Genomic DNA, 18,282 nt, shown 5'->3' on the forward strand with positions numbered 1-18,282 from the left:
GTAAGTTTTCATTACAGATCAAAATTAATAATCATTTTATATAGCAGCAATTGCTAAAGATGTAAAAAAATCAAATTATGATTTAGAATAGATTGTAAGGTTCTTCCTGTTTTAAATTTAATATTATTCTAGGACGGCATGTATTATGGACTAAATAGTCTAAAAAATAAAAACGATTTGAGATATGTAAAGATACAGCAAGAATCACATTCTTTCCTACTGATTAATATACAGTCTGGAATTCAAGATCTCACAATAACATTTATTATAAATTTATATCTGTAGACTATTTTGTTAATCTTTGTGAACTAATGGTTATTAGAGATTCCCAACTCTCTATATTTTACAGATGTCAAGCTCAAACTCATGAAAGTGCTGATTGCCCATCTAATAAGGAAGCTATGTTTGAAATGTCTGACAGTTGTGGCATGATAAAAGATGCAGATGGATTGTTTCAGGAATGTCACAGTACAGTTGACTTCATACCATTCTATGAAGGTTGTGTCTTTGACATGTGCTTTATAGGTAGAGAAGACACTCTATGCAATAACCTTATTGCATACTATGAACGTTGCAGGGAAAATGGAATATTTTTACCTACATTTAGAACTGAAACATTCTGTCGTAAGTATTCAATTCAAACATCACCACAAAATTTATATTTGTATTATTTGTCTTTGTTTTATGTTAATTTTCCTTTTTACTATATAAAATAATGTAAATAAATTAGGATTTTTATAATTCAAAACTGGTCCTATTGTACACCACATATACAAATGTTTGTGGAATAAACACATTTATAAAAAAATTACATATGAATTTAAATGGCATACATTAACTTCAGTAAGTAGAAATCTTATTTTAATGGTAATAAGTGATGCATGATGATAAGTCAAGTGTATGTAAGTACGGTATTATATTGTACGAAACCCTGATGTGTCTTTCCTATAAAGAAACGCATTATTTAGCAGATACAGATGAAATACCAAATGTGAATGCCTTTATAAAGCCTGGCGAACCCTATCAGCTATCAGCTGAGCCAACTGGCACAAATAACACTTGGCTCACTAAAAAATTTGCCACAAACTGTCATCGTGTTCTGTCGGGCGCATACTAAACACATTCAGTACGCGATTTCTGACTGACATATATTTTAATAAAGTAGAATATGTCATGCGCAGTGGACATTTTTAGTGAGCTGTTAGCTCACGTTTGGCGCAAAAAAAAAAACAACTATTTTTATATTGAATTTTCCTCACCGGCACGCGTGGACGATTCCTCACAAATTGTCCGGCACACACAGCAAAGTGTTATTCATGCCAGTTGGCTCTGCCGATAGCTATAGTGTGTGCTGGGCTTAATAGAGACAAAACGTTTCTTCCTGTGAATTGTACTTCATATTACTGTAAGCATTACTCAGAACCTAGCACCTGATGATTCAACAGAGATCTATCATAAAACAGTCTATAGTGGACAATAAAATGTTGAAATTTATATTATGTACCGGTACAGTATATATAATTACATTCTGTTTCTGTAATAGCTTACAATTGCCCAGAAAATACTCACTACACAACTTGCATGAGTTCCTGTCCAGACAACTGTGTATATATCACTCCAGAAGATGAGTGCCCTGATGCATGTCAAGAAGGATGTCAATGTAATGATGGTTATGTGTTGAGTGGTACACATTGCATTGCTGTAGAAGAGTGTGGTTGTTTCTCCAATGGACGATATCATGATGTAAGCAGGGAGTATTAATCAATTATAAATGCTAGTAGGAATTTTAAAATTTTAAGGTCAATTTTTAGAGATAACATTGTTATATTATATAATCTTATTACTTAAAAGATTGGAGCACGCTGGATTTCAGAAGATTGTAATGAACAATTTGAATGTCAGTCTTCTAACAACATCACAAATACGTCAATGCAATGTAGTGAAGGATCATATTGTGATACAGATAATGGCCTACATGGATGCCATTGCCCATCTGAACAATCTCATGCAACATGCCAAGGTAGTAATCAAATTTTGTATCTGATTAGATTCATTCAGTATTATTATAAGTCTTATTATGGCTTATAAAACAAGCTCTTTAATTATAACAAATCACTCGATCCTAAGATTGGACCTCATTTGGAACAGGTTAATCCAGTTCAGGCAGATTTTATTTCTTACCTAAAATCCACAAAGCAGGCAATCCTGGTAGACCCATTATTTCGGGCAATGGCACTGCTATCATAGAAAATGTCTAAATTAACCAAATTCAAAATATACCTAATAATTCTGTTTTGGCTAAATTAGATATTTCATCGTTGTATACTAATATCCCTCACAAAGAAGGAGCCGATGCATGCATTTTAAATTACAAACAAATTCCAGGCAAAACGCGTACTAAAGCTCATTTACGAGAACTGGTCATGTTGATTTTAACAACAACAATTTTATTTTTGGAAATGACCATTACCTCCAAATTTATGTCAAAGCTATGGGCACAAAAATGGCGCCATCTTTTGCAAATTTGTGGCAAATTTTCTGTCCCTCCAACCTAATAAACCACTTGTTTGATACATTTGCATCTGCATGATCTGGACCCATGGTGAAGATAATGTGGACTCTTTTCTTCTGAATATTAATTCAGCCCACTCACCTATCAAATTTACAGCTACTAAATCCACTAGTAGCGTTGACTTTTTGGACACTATAGTGACCATAGAAAAGGGTACACTCAAAACTGACCTATTCATAAACTCACAGATAAAAATATGTACCTGCTCCCTAGCAGTTGTCATTCCCGACACAATTTAAGAGTAACCAAACTGGCCGAATTTTTCGGATAAGACAATCAATGAATTGTCTAACCAAAAACGTCATTTATATACTGTAATATTTGTGGTAAACAGTACATCGGAGAAACAAAAAACATGCTCCATATGAGAATGACACAACACAGATCAGCTATCAAAACATTAAAGCTTGATCAACCTGTAGCCGAACATTTTAATTCAGCTGGTCACTCAATTACAAATCCCAGATCGGTAAAATTATTCCATTGACTACCTAAATTTAAGTCTCAATATTAACCACCATTTAAGCTGTTTTTTTAAGTTCTATTCCAAAATTGTTTATATCTACCAAGCTATCTTCTACTTCTACCCTTACTCTCTTCACCAGCATGTGCCTCTTTTGTTCTTATTTCTTTTATTCCAGTTCACTCAGGCAGCGCTTGTCTGCTTATACTATCTACTTTGTCCAAGTACACTCACTTGCACTAATGAAGGGCTAGTGTTGCCCGAAAGCTCTGCTAACTTTTCTGGCTGTTTTACTTTATCGTTTTGATTTACCTTTCGCATCTGTTTTTTGTATCTCCATTGAGATTCAGCCACTGATACTCACAGCATTGTTATTTTTTCAGTAATTTGCCTTTGGATTTATATATATATATATGTTGTTTTTACTGAACTTTAAATTCCAACATTTTGTTTTGCAGAAACTTTGCCATTGATTCCAATACCCGTAGTAACTGCAGCACCTGTAGTAACATTCTATCCTGGTTCTACAACACCAAGAGTTACTGGTACAGCTTTACCAGCTGGAGTTAGTGGGCAGGTTTCGGTTACCAATGAGGAAGTTTCTGTCACACAAACTACCACTGAATCACCAGGTAAATATTTCAAAATTTTTACAATGAATTTGATTTTTAATTTTATTATTTGTATCTGGGAGCACTCACAATACTTTCAACGTCATGTGATTCAAAACATTTTATGCTTTTACCACAAAACATTAAAAATATTGTGCACACATAAACAAAAAGTACAAGTACAAGATATCCAAGGACATTTTTGTTTTTGTGTATTTTTGAGAATGAAGAAAACATTTTTAATTTGATCTACCATTTTAAAATCTTGTGATCTACAGATTGCAGGCTGTTTATTTTATATTTTTGTTTTGATAAGTAACGAATCACAATGTATGTCACCAATGGTGTCACGTATACCAATATGAAGTAAGAGCAGTTTTCATTTTGGGCTCATGCCTATTACTTGCTCCTGGCAAGATGAATTGTAAAACTTACTTTTAAGAACTTTTGCCGAATAAATATTATTATTATTATTAATTTTATTATTATTATTATGAAATCAGCTATTGTAGTAATTAATTTTTCTGTAATAGTAATGTATGAAATTGTCATGTTTTTTAGAATGCTTCACTCGTCTCACAAGTGGTGAATACGATTACATTTTTCCATTTCACCATATCCGTGAATCACAGACTAGAATCGAGCTCTCTGTTCAAGCATCAAGTGAAGTGTACATTGCATTGTCGTCACATAATTACGAAATTGATGACATGTATGAGATAGTTATTGGCAGCAGAGGTGATAGATTTTCATCTATTAAACGTTGTAAAAACTGCCGTGATGAATTTACTAATCGAAACAATGATGGATGGTTGGATGAGAATGAAGCTCGCAACTTTTGGATTAGCTTTGCAGATGGCAACATTCAAGTTGGTAAAGTTGGTGAGGATGTACCATTCCTTAGTTATGATGATGACCAACCCTTTGATGTTAACTACATTGGATTGGCAACGAAAAATGTACAAGGAGAATTTATTGTTTGTGGGCTTGGCAAGTATAATTATTTTTATAGAATTAAGTGGATTAAAAATTCTTAAATTTTTTAGAACATTATTATTAGACGGAGTTAAAAATATTTCTACACTGGATTTATTCGGTAAGTACTGTATAATGTATTGTGACTTAACACTTCATAGGCAATATGTTGTTTAACATAAGTACATTAACAATAAAACACATTAAGTAAGAAGGCACATAATTAGTATTATTTATTGTATAGGTGAGGCAGAGGTAAATGGTATCAATAGTAAGTATTGTCTTGGGTTATGCTATCAGTACGGTGGCAATCTAGTCTCTTTTCATGGGAATATTGAGTCTACCTGTATTTATATGTTTTTGCCAATTATCTCTTACATGAACACTTTTTTAAATGCTTTATACGTATGCAAAAGTTAATAGATTATTAATTCAAGGTATTACTTTATATAATAGCGATTTCATCTTAAAGCTTTGATTGATTTATTGATCCACCTTTAAAGAAGTATTACAGTATTATGTTTGTAGACACCTTTACTAATGTTTACCTTCTGAGACTTCTGTGCAAATCAAAGAGAAAAAAGGCTTTTTATTCTGCCCTTTAACATTGTTTTGCTATCTTGTCAAATTCAATAGCACCAATTGATAATTAGTATTAAAAAGTTTAACATTTTGTCACCATGCCATGCAGTTATTTATATTTAAAATAAATACTAATAAATACTACCGTATAATATAAATTCTAGTTGCATTTCATATATTGTATAAAACAATAATTTGAATTGTTTATCAGAATTCAAATAACATTTTTTTAATGGAACAGCATACGAGGGTGTCTTCACTTAAGAGATAATTGGTTAGTTGTACAGCTGTACTATTATATCATCTGTAAACAATTTTGTACCTGTTCATGTTCAACAGAAAGTACTCACATGAATATTAAAGACAATGCTTATTGACTTTGTTATAGGTAATAGGATAATAATATTCAGTATGTTTGTTTATAGCCTTTTAAACCTCTTTCTCGTGATAGGCATATAATGGTTGTTACAGTAAAAATACATAATTCACTCCCTTGGTGAATGCAAATGTAAATCTGGTTTTCTTTTCAATTTTTGAGAAATATGGATTTGGATCATGTATGTCATATAAATGGTGTTTCGTTTAGCTTTGGTGCATTGGGAATCATACTCTGTATTGGATCAAATTGTGGTACACATCAAAGTTTATTTTTTCTTGTAATTTTGTTGTTGGGTTTTTTCCTAAATTGAGTGTATGGTCAATCTGGTTCAGTGTTCTAATTCTTGGGACTACTCAAATTTATGTAAATATTGATAGTTTTAACCTTAAACCTAGCATGTGAGGGGTCAACTATTCAGATTCAAAGCCGACAAGACGACTACACATATCAATTGCAGGAAGTTTCTCCTAACAGTCAACAAATACATGTTATGGTACAAGCTCAACAGGATGTATTTATATCTCTATCACAATACCCATACAGTACAGAGGAAATGTATGAGATAGCATTAGGTACACGCAGAGGCATGTATGCATCAATACGACGTTGCAAGAACTGTCCTGACCGAGCAAATAAGCAATTCCGACGAGCTCCCTTAGTGAATGATGAATCTTTCAGGAGTTTCTGGATTGACTTCAGCAATGGAACCATTTCAATTGGTAGAGAAGGTTCAAGTGTTCCAATCATGAGCTGGCTTGATACTGATCCACTCCCTACTCGATATGTAGGGGTTCGTGCTGCTGTGCCTGCTATTTTTCAATTTTGCAACATGGGTAAATAATATTGCTTTAGATTTTTTTCTACTCATATGTAATTTTTCAAAATTCATAACTTTATTTTGATGATCTACTATCTCTCAAAATGAAGTAATTCCAAAAAGAGAGGTTTTGGTATTTCGTATACATTTACATATCTAAGAAAACTTACTACTACCAAATTGTTACTGTAATGTGAAAAGTACTGTACACAAGCATTTTTTTTGTTTGTTCTACCATGATATTAATTATTCCTATTAAATTATTACATTGTTTATGTTACAGCTACCAAGTCTACTGCTGGTACTACATGTAAGTTTAATAATAACTTTTCTTCACTCAATTTAATTTTTTCACATACTGTATTTAATTTAATTAAAAACTAATATGTTGTTAGTTTTTTGTTATTTTCATATATTATTAAAAGCATAATAATGCTTGATAATACCATTGGTACTCCATCAACTCAAAATGTTTGACTACTATAGCATGCCCCTTTGTACTTAGTAATAATTATCTTTTATTTATTTATAATAAATTTAAAATGTATTAAAAAGTGCCTTAGACAAAGCAAAATAGATACTTTTAGATAAATATATATTTTATGTATTTATTTTATTGTATCATGAACACCTAACATTTTGTTTACAATTCTATTTTATTTAAATTTTTGTTAAGTTTGCCAAGAATCAAATCCATTCCAAATGCATGGAGATGATCTACGTTACAATTTTGGATTCCGCCAATTTCCAGAGGAATTGACACGTCTTGAGATTGATGTAAAATCTAGAGCTGATGTTTATATTGGACTCTCAGAGCAACCTTTTATAATGGAAGACATGTATGAGATCCTTATAGGTGGTTGGTCAGGCCGTGGAGCATCTATACGTCGGTTCAAAGGTGGCCCAAACAAGGTGCAGCGGATGCAAAACAGAATTACTTTGGTAGCACCAGATGAATACCGCCATTTCTGGATAAGTTTTGCAAATGGAATTATTCAAATCGGTCGGGAAAATGATGAGGTACCTATTGCTGAATGGACTGATCCTACACCACTTCCAGTTAGATATGTTGCTGTAAGAACTATAAGAAATAATGAAGTCTCACTAAGATTTTGTGAAATAGGTAATGTTGGTCAATTTTTTAAAAACACAATTTGTCATTCTATATTTACTGTACAACCACCAGGTACTTAAATAGAATTTAAAATGGTTTTTATTTATTATTTTCTTACAGCTCAAATAGAAGAGGAAATAACTGGTAGTACAGGTAACATACTTTCATTTACAATAACTACTGTAACTGATTTTAATTATGACAAGGACTGTGAAATTACTTAGGTGCAATATACACTTTGTATTTTGTTACTTATAAGTCTTTTTCCAAATAATATCTGATGCAATAGTATGTGAAAGACTAATAGTAAATAATACTATAAAGAATTTTCTTTTTTTTAAACGTTGAGAAACTCAAGAATTATTTTCAGAACTAAATATGTGGTGTACCGTAAACTCTACATAAACATATATTGATTTCACCATCCAAACCTTCAAACAATATAAGAATTTTCCGTATAATTGTTTTATCTTATTTATTCAGTTTGTCAAGCCTTTCCTATAAGGTCGGTAGAAAGAAGTGATGCCACTTATCATTTTGGTTATCAAAAGATTCCACGAGGCTCAACTCGACTTACTTTAGATATAAAAGCACCTCGTGATGTTAATATAGTCCTTTCAGCACATCCTTACAATATGGATGAAGGATATGTCATCTCTTTTGGCTCCAGTGGTAACCGTCTTTTAAGTATTCGTAGATGTCTTAACTGCCGAAACTCAATTGATCATCGGTTCAGAAGGACAACCGTTTTAGATCAAGAACAGTTCCGTGGCTATTGGATTGATTTTAGTGGTGGCACAATTAGTGTTGGTTTTACTGGTTCTGAGCAAGCATTAGTTGAATGGACAGATGAAGATCCACTGCATGTACATTATGTAGGCTACAATATGAATAATGGAGTTCAAGGCGAACTTAGATTTTGTGATTTAGGTAAGGAAATAAACATTAATCTATCATATTGAGAATTAATTTTAGATAATTTTGAAATGTCTTTATTGTTAAAATCTGTGGTAATATTATCACTCAATTTCATTTAGTAATGTTTAAAATACAGTGACATGGTACTTAATTTTAGTGTATACCATATGTAAATGTTTATTTTTTTTTTTTTCAGCTGTCATGAGTGAAGAAGGCAGCATAAGTAAGTATAATAACTATTTATGTATACTGTATGCATGTTTTAATTAATTGTATGTTTTAATTATATTAGAACCAACTTTATAACTCTTATTCTAAAATAATCAATTATACTGTCTTTGTGTCTGAATAATTTTCAATTGATATTTGCAGCATGTCAGCAATCAGCACCAGTTCAAATAGATGGATCTACAGACAAATACCAGTTTAAACTGAACCCAATACCACTTGGCATGCATACATTAAATTTTGATGTTCAAAGTTCACGCGAAGCTTACATCGGGCTATCATCTCAATATTATACCATGGACGAGATGTATGAAATTAAACTTGGACCTCGTGATGCATCAATCCGCCGCTGCCAAAACTGCAGGGAGGCCATTCGGATAAATCTTCGCTTATCTAGATACCTTGAACCTGTAAAGATGCGCAATTACTGGATAAAGATTAGAAATGGCTCTTTATCAGTTGGCCGTGGAGGTGATAGACATGCCTTTATGGAATGGCAAGATGAAAATCCATTGCAAATAAACTACATTGGTGTAAGATCTGCTAGATCTATTACTGCTTCTTTCAAGTTCTGCAGTTTTCGTAAGTTACAAATTTCAGGTCTGCATGGTGAGGATAGGCATTGAACATATAGACATTTAATGTGCCATCACATAATTGACAGTCTTCATTGTATGAATAATAACTTAATATAGCATAGTATAAATAAATAACACCTTATAATACCTTTTTTGAATTACTTTTTTTCAGCCGAAGTGTTAGAACAGGGAAGTAAAGGTATGTTTTATTTATATAACGTAATTTTAACTTGCGTTGGAATATAATAATTAGCAGAATATTACATTTAACATTTTGTATAAATTCTATATAGAATATACAAAAATACTATGAAAGAAGGTTTTCTGACAATTGTTTTATAATCGAATGATGATTTGTTTTTCAGTTTGTCGATTAAATCACTTGTTTGATGTAACCACTTCTCAAAGTTATTCTTACCAACTTCAGGCAATTCCAGAAAATATAACAAGCATACGATTTGATGTTAGAACATCTTCTAATACTTTCATTAGTCTGTCAAGTCAAACATATGAAGTAGATGATATATATGAGATCTACCTGAGTCCACGTTTGGCTCAGATACGACGTTGCATCAATTGTCGTGCAAATGATGATCTCAGGTTATCACGTTCTGTATTTTTGAGTGATGATATCTTCCGGGGATATTGGATTGATTTTGTAGATGGTACAATATCAGTAGGACGTGATGGCGAAGGTTCATTTATTCATTTTGTAGATGAAGATCCTCTGACAATTCAATTTGTTGGTTTCAAATTCTCTGGCGATGGTGCCATCAGATTCTGTGATGTTGGCAAGTACCAGACAATATTGCTTCTTCTTTGGTGCATGACTGGATTTTGTGTTAATATAATGTGTTATTTACTTTCTGCTAGGGTGTTATGCATCTTTTAAAGAAACGTTTTAAATCAGTTTTAAAATTGTCATTGAGGTGGATTTGTGTATGTATCTGAGAATGAAGATAAAATTGATTTTATTATTTTGTTACTTTCAATCATAATGTACATTGCATTTATGGCATAGGGAGATGGCATAGGGAGTGCTTATTTCAATTCAATCCTGGTGATTTGCATAACTTAAAATTGCGTTTATTGTAATATATCTGTGTGCTATTACTATTTATTGTCTGGGTACTTCTATGTAAAGGTGAAGCCATTGTCTTTTGGTAAGTTAAAACCTAAAAATGTGTTTCTTTATGCATTTGTACATTTTGGTTTAGAGGATATCTGACATGTGTGGGATTTATCTATTTTTCTATTGGTGAGTTTAATTAAATCTTTTAATATACTACATAATAATCGATACTTTTACATATACAGAAGTAATCCCAGCGGCTTTGATAGAAGGTGAGTTTTGTTTTTTATTATTCTTTTTATTATATTTGTATTATTATTTTTAGTATATGTATTTTTATTATTGTCAAAATCAATCGTACAATAATGTAATCTCAATATAAATTAAAGATGCATCATTGATGAACACTTCCAAAATCAGAAACCAGTCGGTCAACCCTAAATAGTAGTTTTTCTTGAAAGTCTGGCTTTCAGAATTCATTTTAAATAAATACTATTTTGACTTTTGAGAGCATCGTGTATTTAGAAAATCCAGGTTTTTTTCATATCGCGGGGGATATTACAACCACAAAAATAAACGCCTCCGCCAAACTCAACAATGGGTTGTTTATTTGAATAAATATGGTAATTAGAAAATAAAAAATGTATAAACTTAAAATATAAAACTTATAAATCAACACAAATATGTTCTTGTAAGTTTTAATATTTTTAACAAAGGTATTAAACTTGTCTTTTATTACATTTTTTTAGGTGAAGAACCACCCCGTGGCAGTCAAGGTAATTTAAATTCTATAAAATTGTATACTAATTTGCACAATCACAGGCACACACAAGTAATTATTGGTGTTTAGAATAAAGCCAAAAATTGTGTGGTAAACTATATTTTGATGAAATCTAGTCCTTTTTATTATTATATTAATTGATTGTTAATTTTCATTTAGTTTGTGCATCTGGTCCTGAAATTGGACTTTCAGGAAGCGATTCAAATTACAAGTTCAATCTTCAAAAATTACCTCGAACTACACACCGAATTGAATTTGATGTACAAGGCCAACGTAATGTCTACATTGGACTTTCAAGTAATGGCTACACCATGGAAGACATGTATGAAGTTGTCCTTGGCAATGGAAATGGTCGAACATGCTACATTCGTCGCTGCAAAGATTGTTCAAACCTTGCAACTGCAACCATGCAAACAAGTAGCTTCATTCTTCCAGATGAGTTCCGTAACTTCTGGTTAGAGTTCCATAATGGTTATATCAAACTCGGTCGTGGTGGAGATGATGCGTCTTTCTTGGAATGGCAGGATGAAAATCCATTAGATGTGAAGTATGTTGGTGTTAGGGTATTAAGGAACTTCCAGGCAACAGTTAGATTCTGTAATCTAGGTAAGATCAGTTTAAATATGGAGGAATTATATATATTTCCTTTATGGTTTAAACATTTAATTTTTTAGGATTTTCTAATCTATATAAATAATTAATGTTTATATATATATATAGAAACACATTAGGCAAAGAACATTAATTCTAAACCGTCCGGTGATATACTGAAATTTAATTAATTAATTTGAAACGATAAAGATGAGGAAATCTGTGAGAATGGGAAAAAGTCACCCCAACCGAGACTCGAACTCGGACCGTCTGCTTGATATGCAGTTTCCCTAACCATTAGACCACTGGGGCTTTCATGGTATTGTTCAAACTCGATTGGATAGCGACTCTTTAACATTCTCGGCGTTATATAAACACATCAGGCAAATATATATTTATTTATATATTGATTTATGTAGGTTAAAAGGTATAATTATTTTTTTTTTGGTAAAATAAAATAATGTTAAATGTGTATAATGTATAGTAAGGATAATGATGATGTTATTTTGATTTTTTACTATCTATTATTTGTATACTGGAGCTAATTATTTAAGAATGTTCAATATACTTGATATATATAATTTTTTTTCCAGCTCACATTGATGTAGTAAATAGTGATGGTAAGATTTCCGTTTATATTATTTATATTACTGAAAGCTTTATAATCAACATGTAATTGTTACACGTAATCACATTTGAAAGGCAATTACTGTAAATAATCTTCCCTTTTCTCAATAATAGCATGTCAAGCAGATGCAGAATTAGAGTTAAGTGCAAACAGTATATATGCCTATGATCTTGCTCATCTACCAAGCGGAACCAATCAAATTCAGTTTGATGTTCGTGTTGGCAGTAGCCTTTTCATCAGCCTTTCTTCTCAGAATCATAATATGGAAGATATGTATGAAATTGAACTTGGTAGTGGCAACAGCAGAAGAACCTATATCCGTCGATGTCGCAGCTGTGCGGTTCTTGCTCAAACAAATCAATTAAGACGAAGTGTGTTCCTTGCATCTGACCAATGGCGTAGCTATTGGATAAGTTTTAGAAATGGAAACATCAAGGTTGGCCGTGATGGGGAAAATGAAGAGTTTTTGTCTTATGAAGATACATCCCCACTGGATGTCAACTATATTGGGTTTACAAGTAAAATAAATGAACATGGACAGATTCGATTCTGCAATCTTGGTAATCCTTATTTAATCAATTGTTCTGTTCAATTAATTGCCCAATCATTATGTTATATAAGATAATGACGTGTTTAATTAGAAAATCAGTCTTTCATTGTGAAGAATCTATATTATTACCTCTTCTGGTCACCATTATTTGGTTATATTTTTCGTTATAAAAACTTAGTACCACATTTTGAAGTTATGTAAAAATGAATTTATATAGCTTAGCTCTAATAGTTTTTATATTTTTTATTTTTTAGAAGTATCTTTTAACAACGGCAGCACTGAATGTCAAGCAGCTCCAATGGTGGAAATGGATGGAACGAAGCTTACATACCTTTACCAACTTACAAAGATACCAGAGAGTACATCAAGGTTGTCATTTGATGTCCAAGGTTCCGGAGATATTTTCCTTACACTATCATCACAGAACCATGACATGGAAAATATGTATGAAATTGTAATTGGTATGTCAGGAGGCAGACGGTCATCTATGCGGCGATGCATTGGTTGCCGTGATTTGGTAGACGTAAATCTTGCACGGTCTAATTTCTTAGACATTGACAAACTAAGACATTTCTGGATTAGTTGGTCAGAAGGAACCATATCTATTGGGCAAGGAGATTTAGATGAACCATTTTTAACATGGACTGACGATCAACCACTTCAAATAAAATACGTTGGTATACATCCTGGAAGAAATAGACCAGCAGTATTCAAGTTCTGTAATTTAGGTAATCATTTAAATCTACTTTGTAAGAAGATCCTGTATTTAACAAAATTACAAGAGATAAGTAAATCATGACTATGATTATTAGTTTTATTAGCAACGATTTATTTTATTCTACATAAATTCTTGTGATTATTTGAAAACCTACTATCATCCCTGGTTTAGACTATTGAGGTATTGAAAAGTAAAAGAATAATCATTCATATATTTAATAATAATACTATTATAATTACTACTAATATTAAAGTAATAACATGATGAAATGTGTATTTTATATTAAGTGTACTTACTTTCTTGTTTGTTTTAGCACCAACTGAGTTTGCTGGAAGTTCTGGTGAGTTTTTTTAATGCATATTATCATAATACATAGCATATACCATAAAAAGCAAGGATGAATGAAAGAGAAATAGGGGAAAATATGAGTGAAGAGTGGTCACTCTTAATATAAAATTTATTTTTAAATTTTATGTTAAGTTTTTTAAGTTTGTTTATGAGTTATTATAGTTATTAGACATAACACTAATAAAGGCCTTTAAATAATTAGTTATGCCTAGCCATGCAATTTTCTTTCCTTCTCTGCTAACTAATTCTGATGAAGCATACATATATTCCAATTGCGCCTATAACAGTTTTTTAGCCTAATAGTAACTGGGTTGACGCAAAATTGAATGGAATTTCAAATAATAAAGTCTGTGTACTATTTGATTTTTGTTTAGCAATATAATAATAAATGATAGTGATAGTAATGTTAATTCACCAGTTTTTAGAAGTTAGCCTTAATACTTTATTATTAAAGTAGTGTAATAATATTCCCCAACTGATGAAGTATTTCTATTGAATTCAGTTTGTCAAGCAGCACCAACTATGCATACAGATGGAGAAAGTCAAGAATTCCATTATAATTTTGCCCCAATTGCTGCTACAACAACTCGTATTCAATTTGATGTCAAAGGTTCAAATGATGTCTATGTACTTCTAAGTGATTCTATCTACCAAGCTGATAAAGAATATGTTGTATACCTTGGATTTAGTGGAGGTAAAAAATGTTCAATACGCTTGTGCCGAAGCTGTGGTAACGTAGATCAAGCTCATCAAACACGTTCAAAATACATTGACAATGAATCTTTCCGTACTTTTTGGATCAGCTTTGAGAATGGATTGATTTCTGTTGGTCGTGAAGGAGAAACAACTGCTTTTTTGACTTATCAAGATGACCAGCCAATCAGTGTTCAATATATAGCATTTGCTGCCAGAGCTGGTGTTACTGCCCTCTTTAGATTCTGTGATCTTAGTAAGTAGTAATTAATTTTTGTTTATAACATATAAATTAAACAGATATAATGACGATATTATTAACTATAATTTATAAAGACAGTATCACAATATTAATAGTATTATTTCAAATACTTTTCTTTTTTTCAAGTTCCAATAACAAACTCTGACACAGGTAAGCATATTTCATTATTTTACTAATACAAATGTATGGATATTACATAATAAAGGGACATAATAGGCAAATTAAAATGAATTGAACGGAATCCAATCGCCAGTAAAATAAAAGATAAATTAGAGTCAAATTCTCATAATCATGTGATTAAGTACTTCTAGTAATATTCTAACATAAATATAAATGGGTATGGTCCAACCACCCTCTAAAATTTGCGCCGTATTCAGATTTGATGTTATTTTCAAGAGGGGCTTATAGGCATAGCCTAGCCTCGACTCCGGACCCAGCAAATGCTGAGCTCCGGAAACAAGTAAACAAGAAAGTTGTTTTTGATTTGTTTTAAGCATTGGATGGTTGTGAACAGTCAGCATTGATTGAACTTGATGGCTCAGATGATGATTACCACTTTCAACTTAATCATTTACCTGACCAGGCATCTCGCATTGAAGTTGAATTAACTGGATCAAGAGATGCCACCATTGTTCTTTCCACTCAAAATTACGAGATCCCTGATATGTACATAATAACAATAGGTGAGTCAAGAGGAAGAGCTGCCAGCCTTCGTAGATGTGAAAATTGTGATGCCTTAGCTACAGATAGTCTGACACGCTCAACTTACATCAATGAAAATACACCACGTCGATTTTGGATCTCATTTGCTGATGGTCACATAATGGTTGGCAGATATGGTGATGATGATTCATTCTTAGATTGGCAAGATACTTCTATTATGATTATCAACTATATTGGATTTAAGTCAAGAAGAAACATTCCCATGAACTTTAAGTTCTGTGGCCTTGGTAAGTCAATTAGATAAATATTTTTCAATTGCTACTTATCATTTACTCAAGACAAATGTTCAAATGTATTTGGAAGTTGTAAATTGGTTTTGAAAATACTTCAAGTAACTAATTTACCATCACAAGTTAAACATGGGTGTTGTGCTTATTTGTATTCAAATTTCATCTTTTATTTACAGAATTATCTGACCAGCTTGACAGCTTAGGTATGTTTTCAGTCAGTGATTATACATTTTTAAATAATATGTGTGTATATTTTTTGTCTTTCTAACAAAACTAATAATGTAATGTTTGTTCATCCTAATAGTGTGTGCAAATGCTCATACATTCCGTAAAGAAGATGAACCTCTTCACTTCCATTACGACTTAGCAGCTTTCCCAGAAGACATAACCTATGTACAATTTGATGTAAAGTCAACTGGTGAAGTAAGATTTAGCCTGTCGAAACAGAAGTTTAATCGTGAAGCCATGTATGAAATTGTTCTGGGTGGCTGGAGAAATCAATATTCAGCCATTCGGAAGTGTAGTAATTGTCCAAACTTAATGAGAACGGAACAAAATACACATGGTTATTTGAGTGGAGATGATTTTCGAAGTTATTGGTTAAGTTTTGATGAAAGTGTTATTTCAATGGGACGTGTTGGAGAGCCACCATTTATGCAGTATTTAGATGAGGATCCCCTGGATATACATTATCTTGGATATACTTCTGCACAAGGCGTTGTTGCTGAGTTTAGATTCTGTGATATGGGTATGCATTTGTTTACTACGGTATCATGTTCATTTCTAATTTATATATAAAAAAAATGTATATGAATATACTGATTTTGTTATTTTATTCAATTTCCAGGTAAACATAAATGTACAATTACCACTTATCAAATATGGACTGTTCATTCTTTGCTTACATTTAAAACATTTTCCTAGTTTTTAAATTAATAGGTTTAGTGATATTGTAACAACACAGGCAGAAAAAAAAGCCTTGCCTTGCAAGTTAGAATATGCCCACAATATATACAATGTATTTTTTTAAATCAAACTTTGATATATTTTATAATTTTTTGTTAAAATGACTAATTTATTGTTATTTATTCATATTTTCAGCTCTGCAATCTGGAACTCAATCAGGTAATTTAAAATACTTTTCTAAAATGTATTAATGTTTTTCTTAAAATATTTTCATAGAAATGTATTGTAACAATTGATACAATTTTTATTAATATAGTATGCTCAACTGCACCAGTACTTGAGAGTAATGGTGATGGAGAACATGATTATGCATTTGGAAGACTACATCACAGAGTTAGTATCATTGAATTTGATGTAAAGGCCACTAAAGATGTTTTTATAGCCCTTTCACCACAAAACTATGACCTTGATGAAATGTACCAAATTGTGATTGGTGGATGGAGTAACACTCGCAGTGCAATACGACGTTGCAAGAATACATGTCAGAAAACAACCAAGACCAACGTGATATCAGGTTTCCTAGATTCTACAGAGTTTAGATCATTCTGGATTAGTTTTGGTAATGGCACAATTGCTGTAGGTTATCATGGTGAACCAGCATTTATGACTTGGACTGACGAGGAACCAATAGCTGTCAAGTATGTTGGATTTGCAACTGAATTTGATATACCTGGAGAGTTCAGATTCTGTGACCAACGTAAGAAAATGTAGTTTAGGTTTAAAGATGTATTGTCCCCCAAAAAATGTAAAATGATGATTAACAAAAAAAAGACTTCGAATAGGCCATTTTGTAGTTTTAACAAAGTTAATCACTTCCATAGAAAAAAAATAATGTTTTCAATTATAAAAAGAAATAACCCAAATAACCCCAGCCAATTTGACTATTTTTTTCTTTAAATTACAGTTTTTTAAATACAGTTTTTGGTCAAAGTGAAACTATTATGTGACATTAAAAATAAAATTTAAAAAAAATCTTTTTTTTTTCAGGGAAACAATATGTCTTTAAATGTTTTACTAATTTTTGAATATCAACTTGTTATAGAAAGTAATTACTTTATAGTATATTGGTTATTATCACTAGTTAATGATTATTTTAACATTTTACCTCAACGAATGTTTCAATTATAGAATATCCTCATTATAATTATTGTAGTAAATTGATTTTACTGATTGTACACCAATGATGTTACCTTGTGTTCAAAGTTCATTTTAAATAATTCTTACATATCTGTTTTAGGTCTTATTCGAAATCGTACAACTCATTCAGGTAAGAAAATGTACTTGGCTGTCATTTACAATTACATATAATATGATAATTATTGAATTCATGGCAAATTTGATTCTAAACTGCAGAAAGGTGTGGAAACTGTGTAATTATTGTATAAACACATTTTTATGAATTTCAAAATTAATCATAAAAATTGTAGTAATGCTATGTTCTTCATTCTTCAAAATAAATTTAGCAATATTCTATTCAAAGTAA

At 31.6% G+C, this 18,282-nt stretch overlaps 2 protein-coding genes across 2 annotated transcripts in view; both read left to right on the forward strand.

The window, feature by feature from the left end:
• The window catches only part of LOC144835244 (uncharacterized), a 48,015-nt gene extending 41,947 nt beyond the window's left edge, over positions 1-6,068 (forward strand). The window contains exons 65-70 of the mRNA XM_078690303.1: positions 350-624; positions 1,544-1,743; positions 1,852-2,020; positions 3,494-3,667; positions 4,208-4,892; positions 5,978-6,068. Coding sequence (XP_078546429.1) covers positions 350-624; positions 1,544-1,743; positions 1,852-2,020; positions 3,494-3,667; positions 4,208-4,683 — 1,294 coding nt within the window. The 3' untranslated portion in view covers positions 4,684-4,892; positions 5,978-6,068. The remainder of the gene's footprint in view (positions 1-349; positions 625-1,543; positions 1,744-1,851; positions 2,021-3,493; positions 3,668-4,207; positions 4,893-5,977) is intronic.
• Positions 6,069-10,504: 4,436 nt separating this feature from the next.
• Positions 10,505-18,282, forward strand: part of LOC144835253 (uncharacterized) — a 97,386-nt gene continuing 89,608 nt past the window's right edge. Inside the window, exons 1-15 of the mRNA XM_078690315.1 lie at positions 10,505-10,581; positions 11,059-11,085; positions 11,250-11,696; positions 12,275-12,301; positions 12,423-12,869; positions 13,114-13,587; positions 13,891-13,917; positions 14,428-14,874; positions 15,007-15,030; positions 15,375-15,830; positions 16,010-16,036; positions 16,138-16,581; positions 16,935-16,958; positions 17,056-17,496; positions 18,037-18,066. Coding sequence (XP_078546441.1) covers positions 11,402-11,696; positions 12,275-12,301; positions 12,423-12,869; positions 13,114-13,587; positions 13,891-13,917; positions 14,428-14,874; positions 15,007-15,030; positions 15,375-15,830; positions 16,010-16,036; positions 16,138-16,581; positions 16,935-16,958; positions 17,056-17,496; positions 18,037-18,066 — 3,163 coding nt within the window. The 5' untranslated portion in view covers positions 10,505-10,581; positions 11,059-11,085; positions 11,250-11,401. The remainder of the gene's footprint in view (positions 10,582-11,058; positions 11,086-11,249; positions 11,697-12,274; positions 12,302-12,422; positions 12,870-13,113; positions 13,588-13,890; positions 13,918-14,427; positions 14,875-15,006; positions 15,031-15,374; positions 15,831-16,009; positions 16,037-16,137; positions 16,582-16,934; positions 16,959-17,055; positions 17,497-18,036; positions 18,067-18,282) is intronic.

The sequence above is a fragment of the Antedon bifida genome, chromosome 1 (assembly GCF_963402885.1).
Source record: "Antedon bifida chromosome 1, ecAntBifi1.1, whole genome shotgun sequence".
In the NCBI taxonomy this organism is placed as follows: Eukaryota; Metazoa; Echinodermata; class Crinoidea; order Comatulida; family Antedonidae; genus Antedon; species Antedon bifida.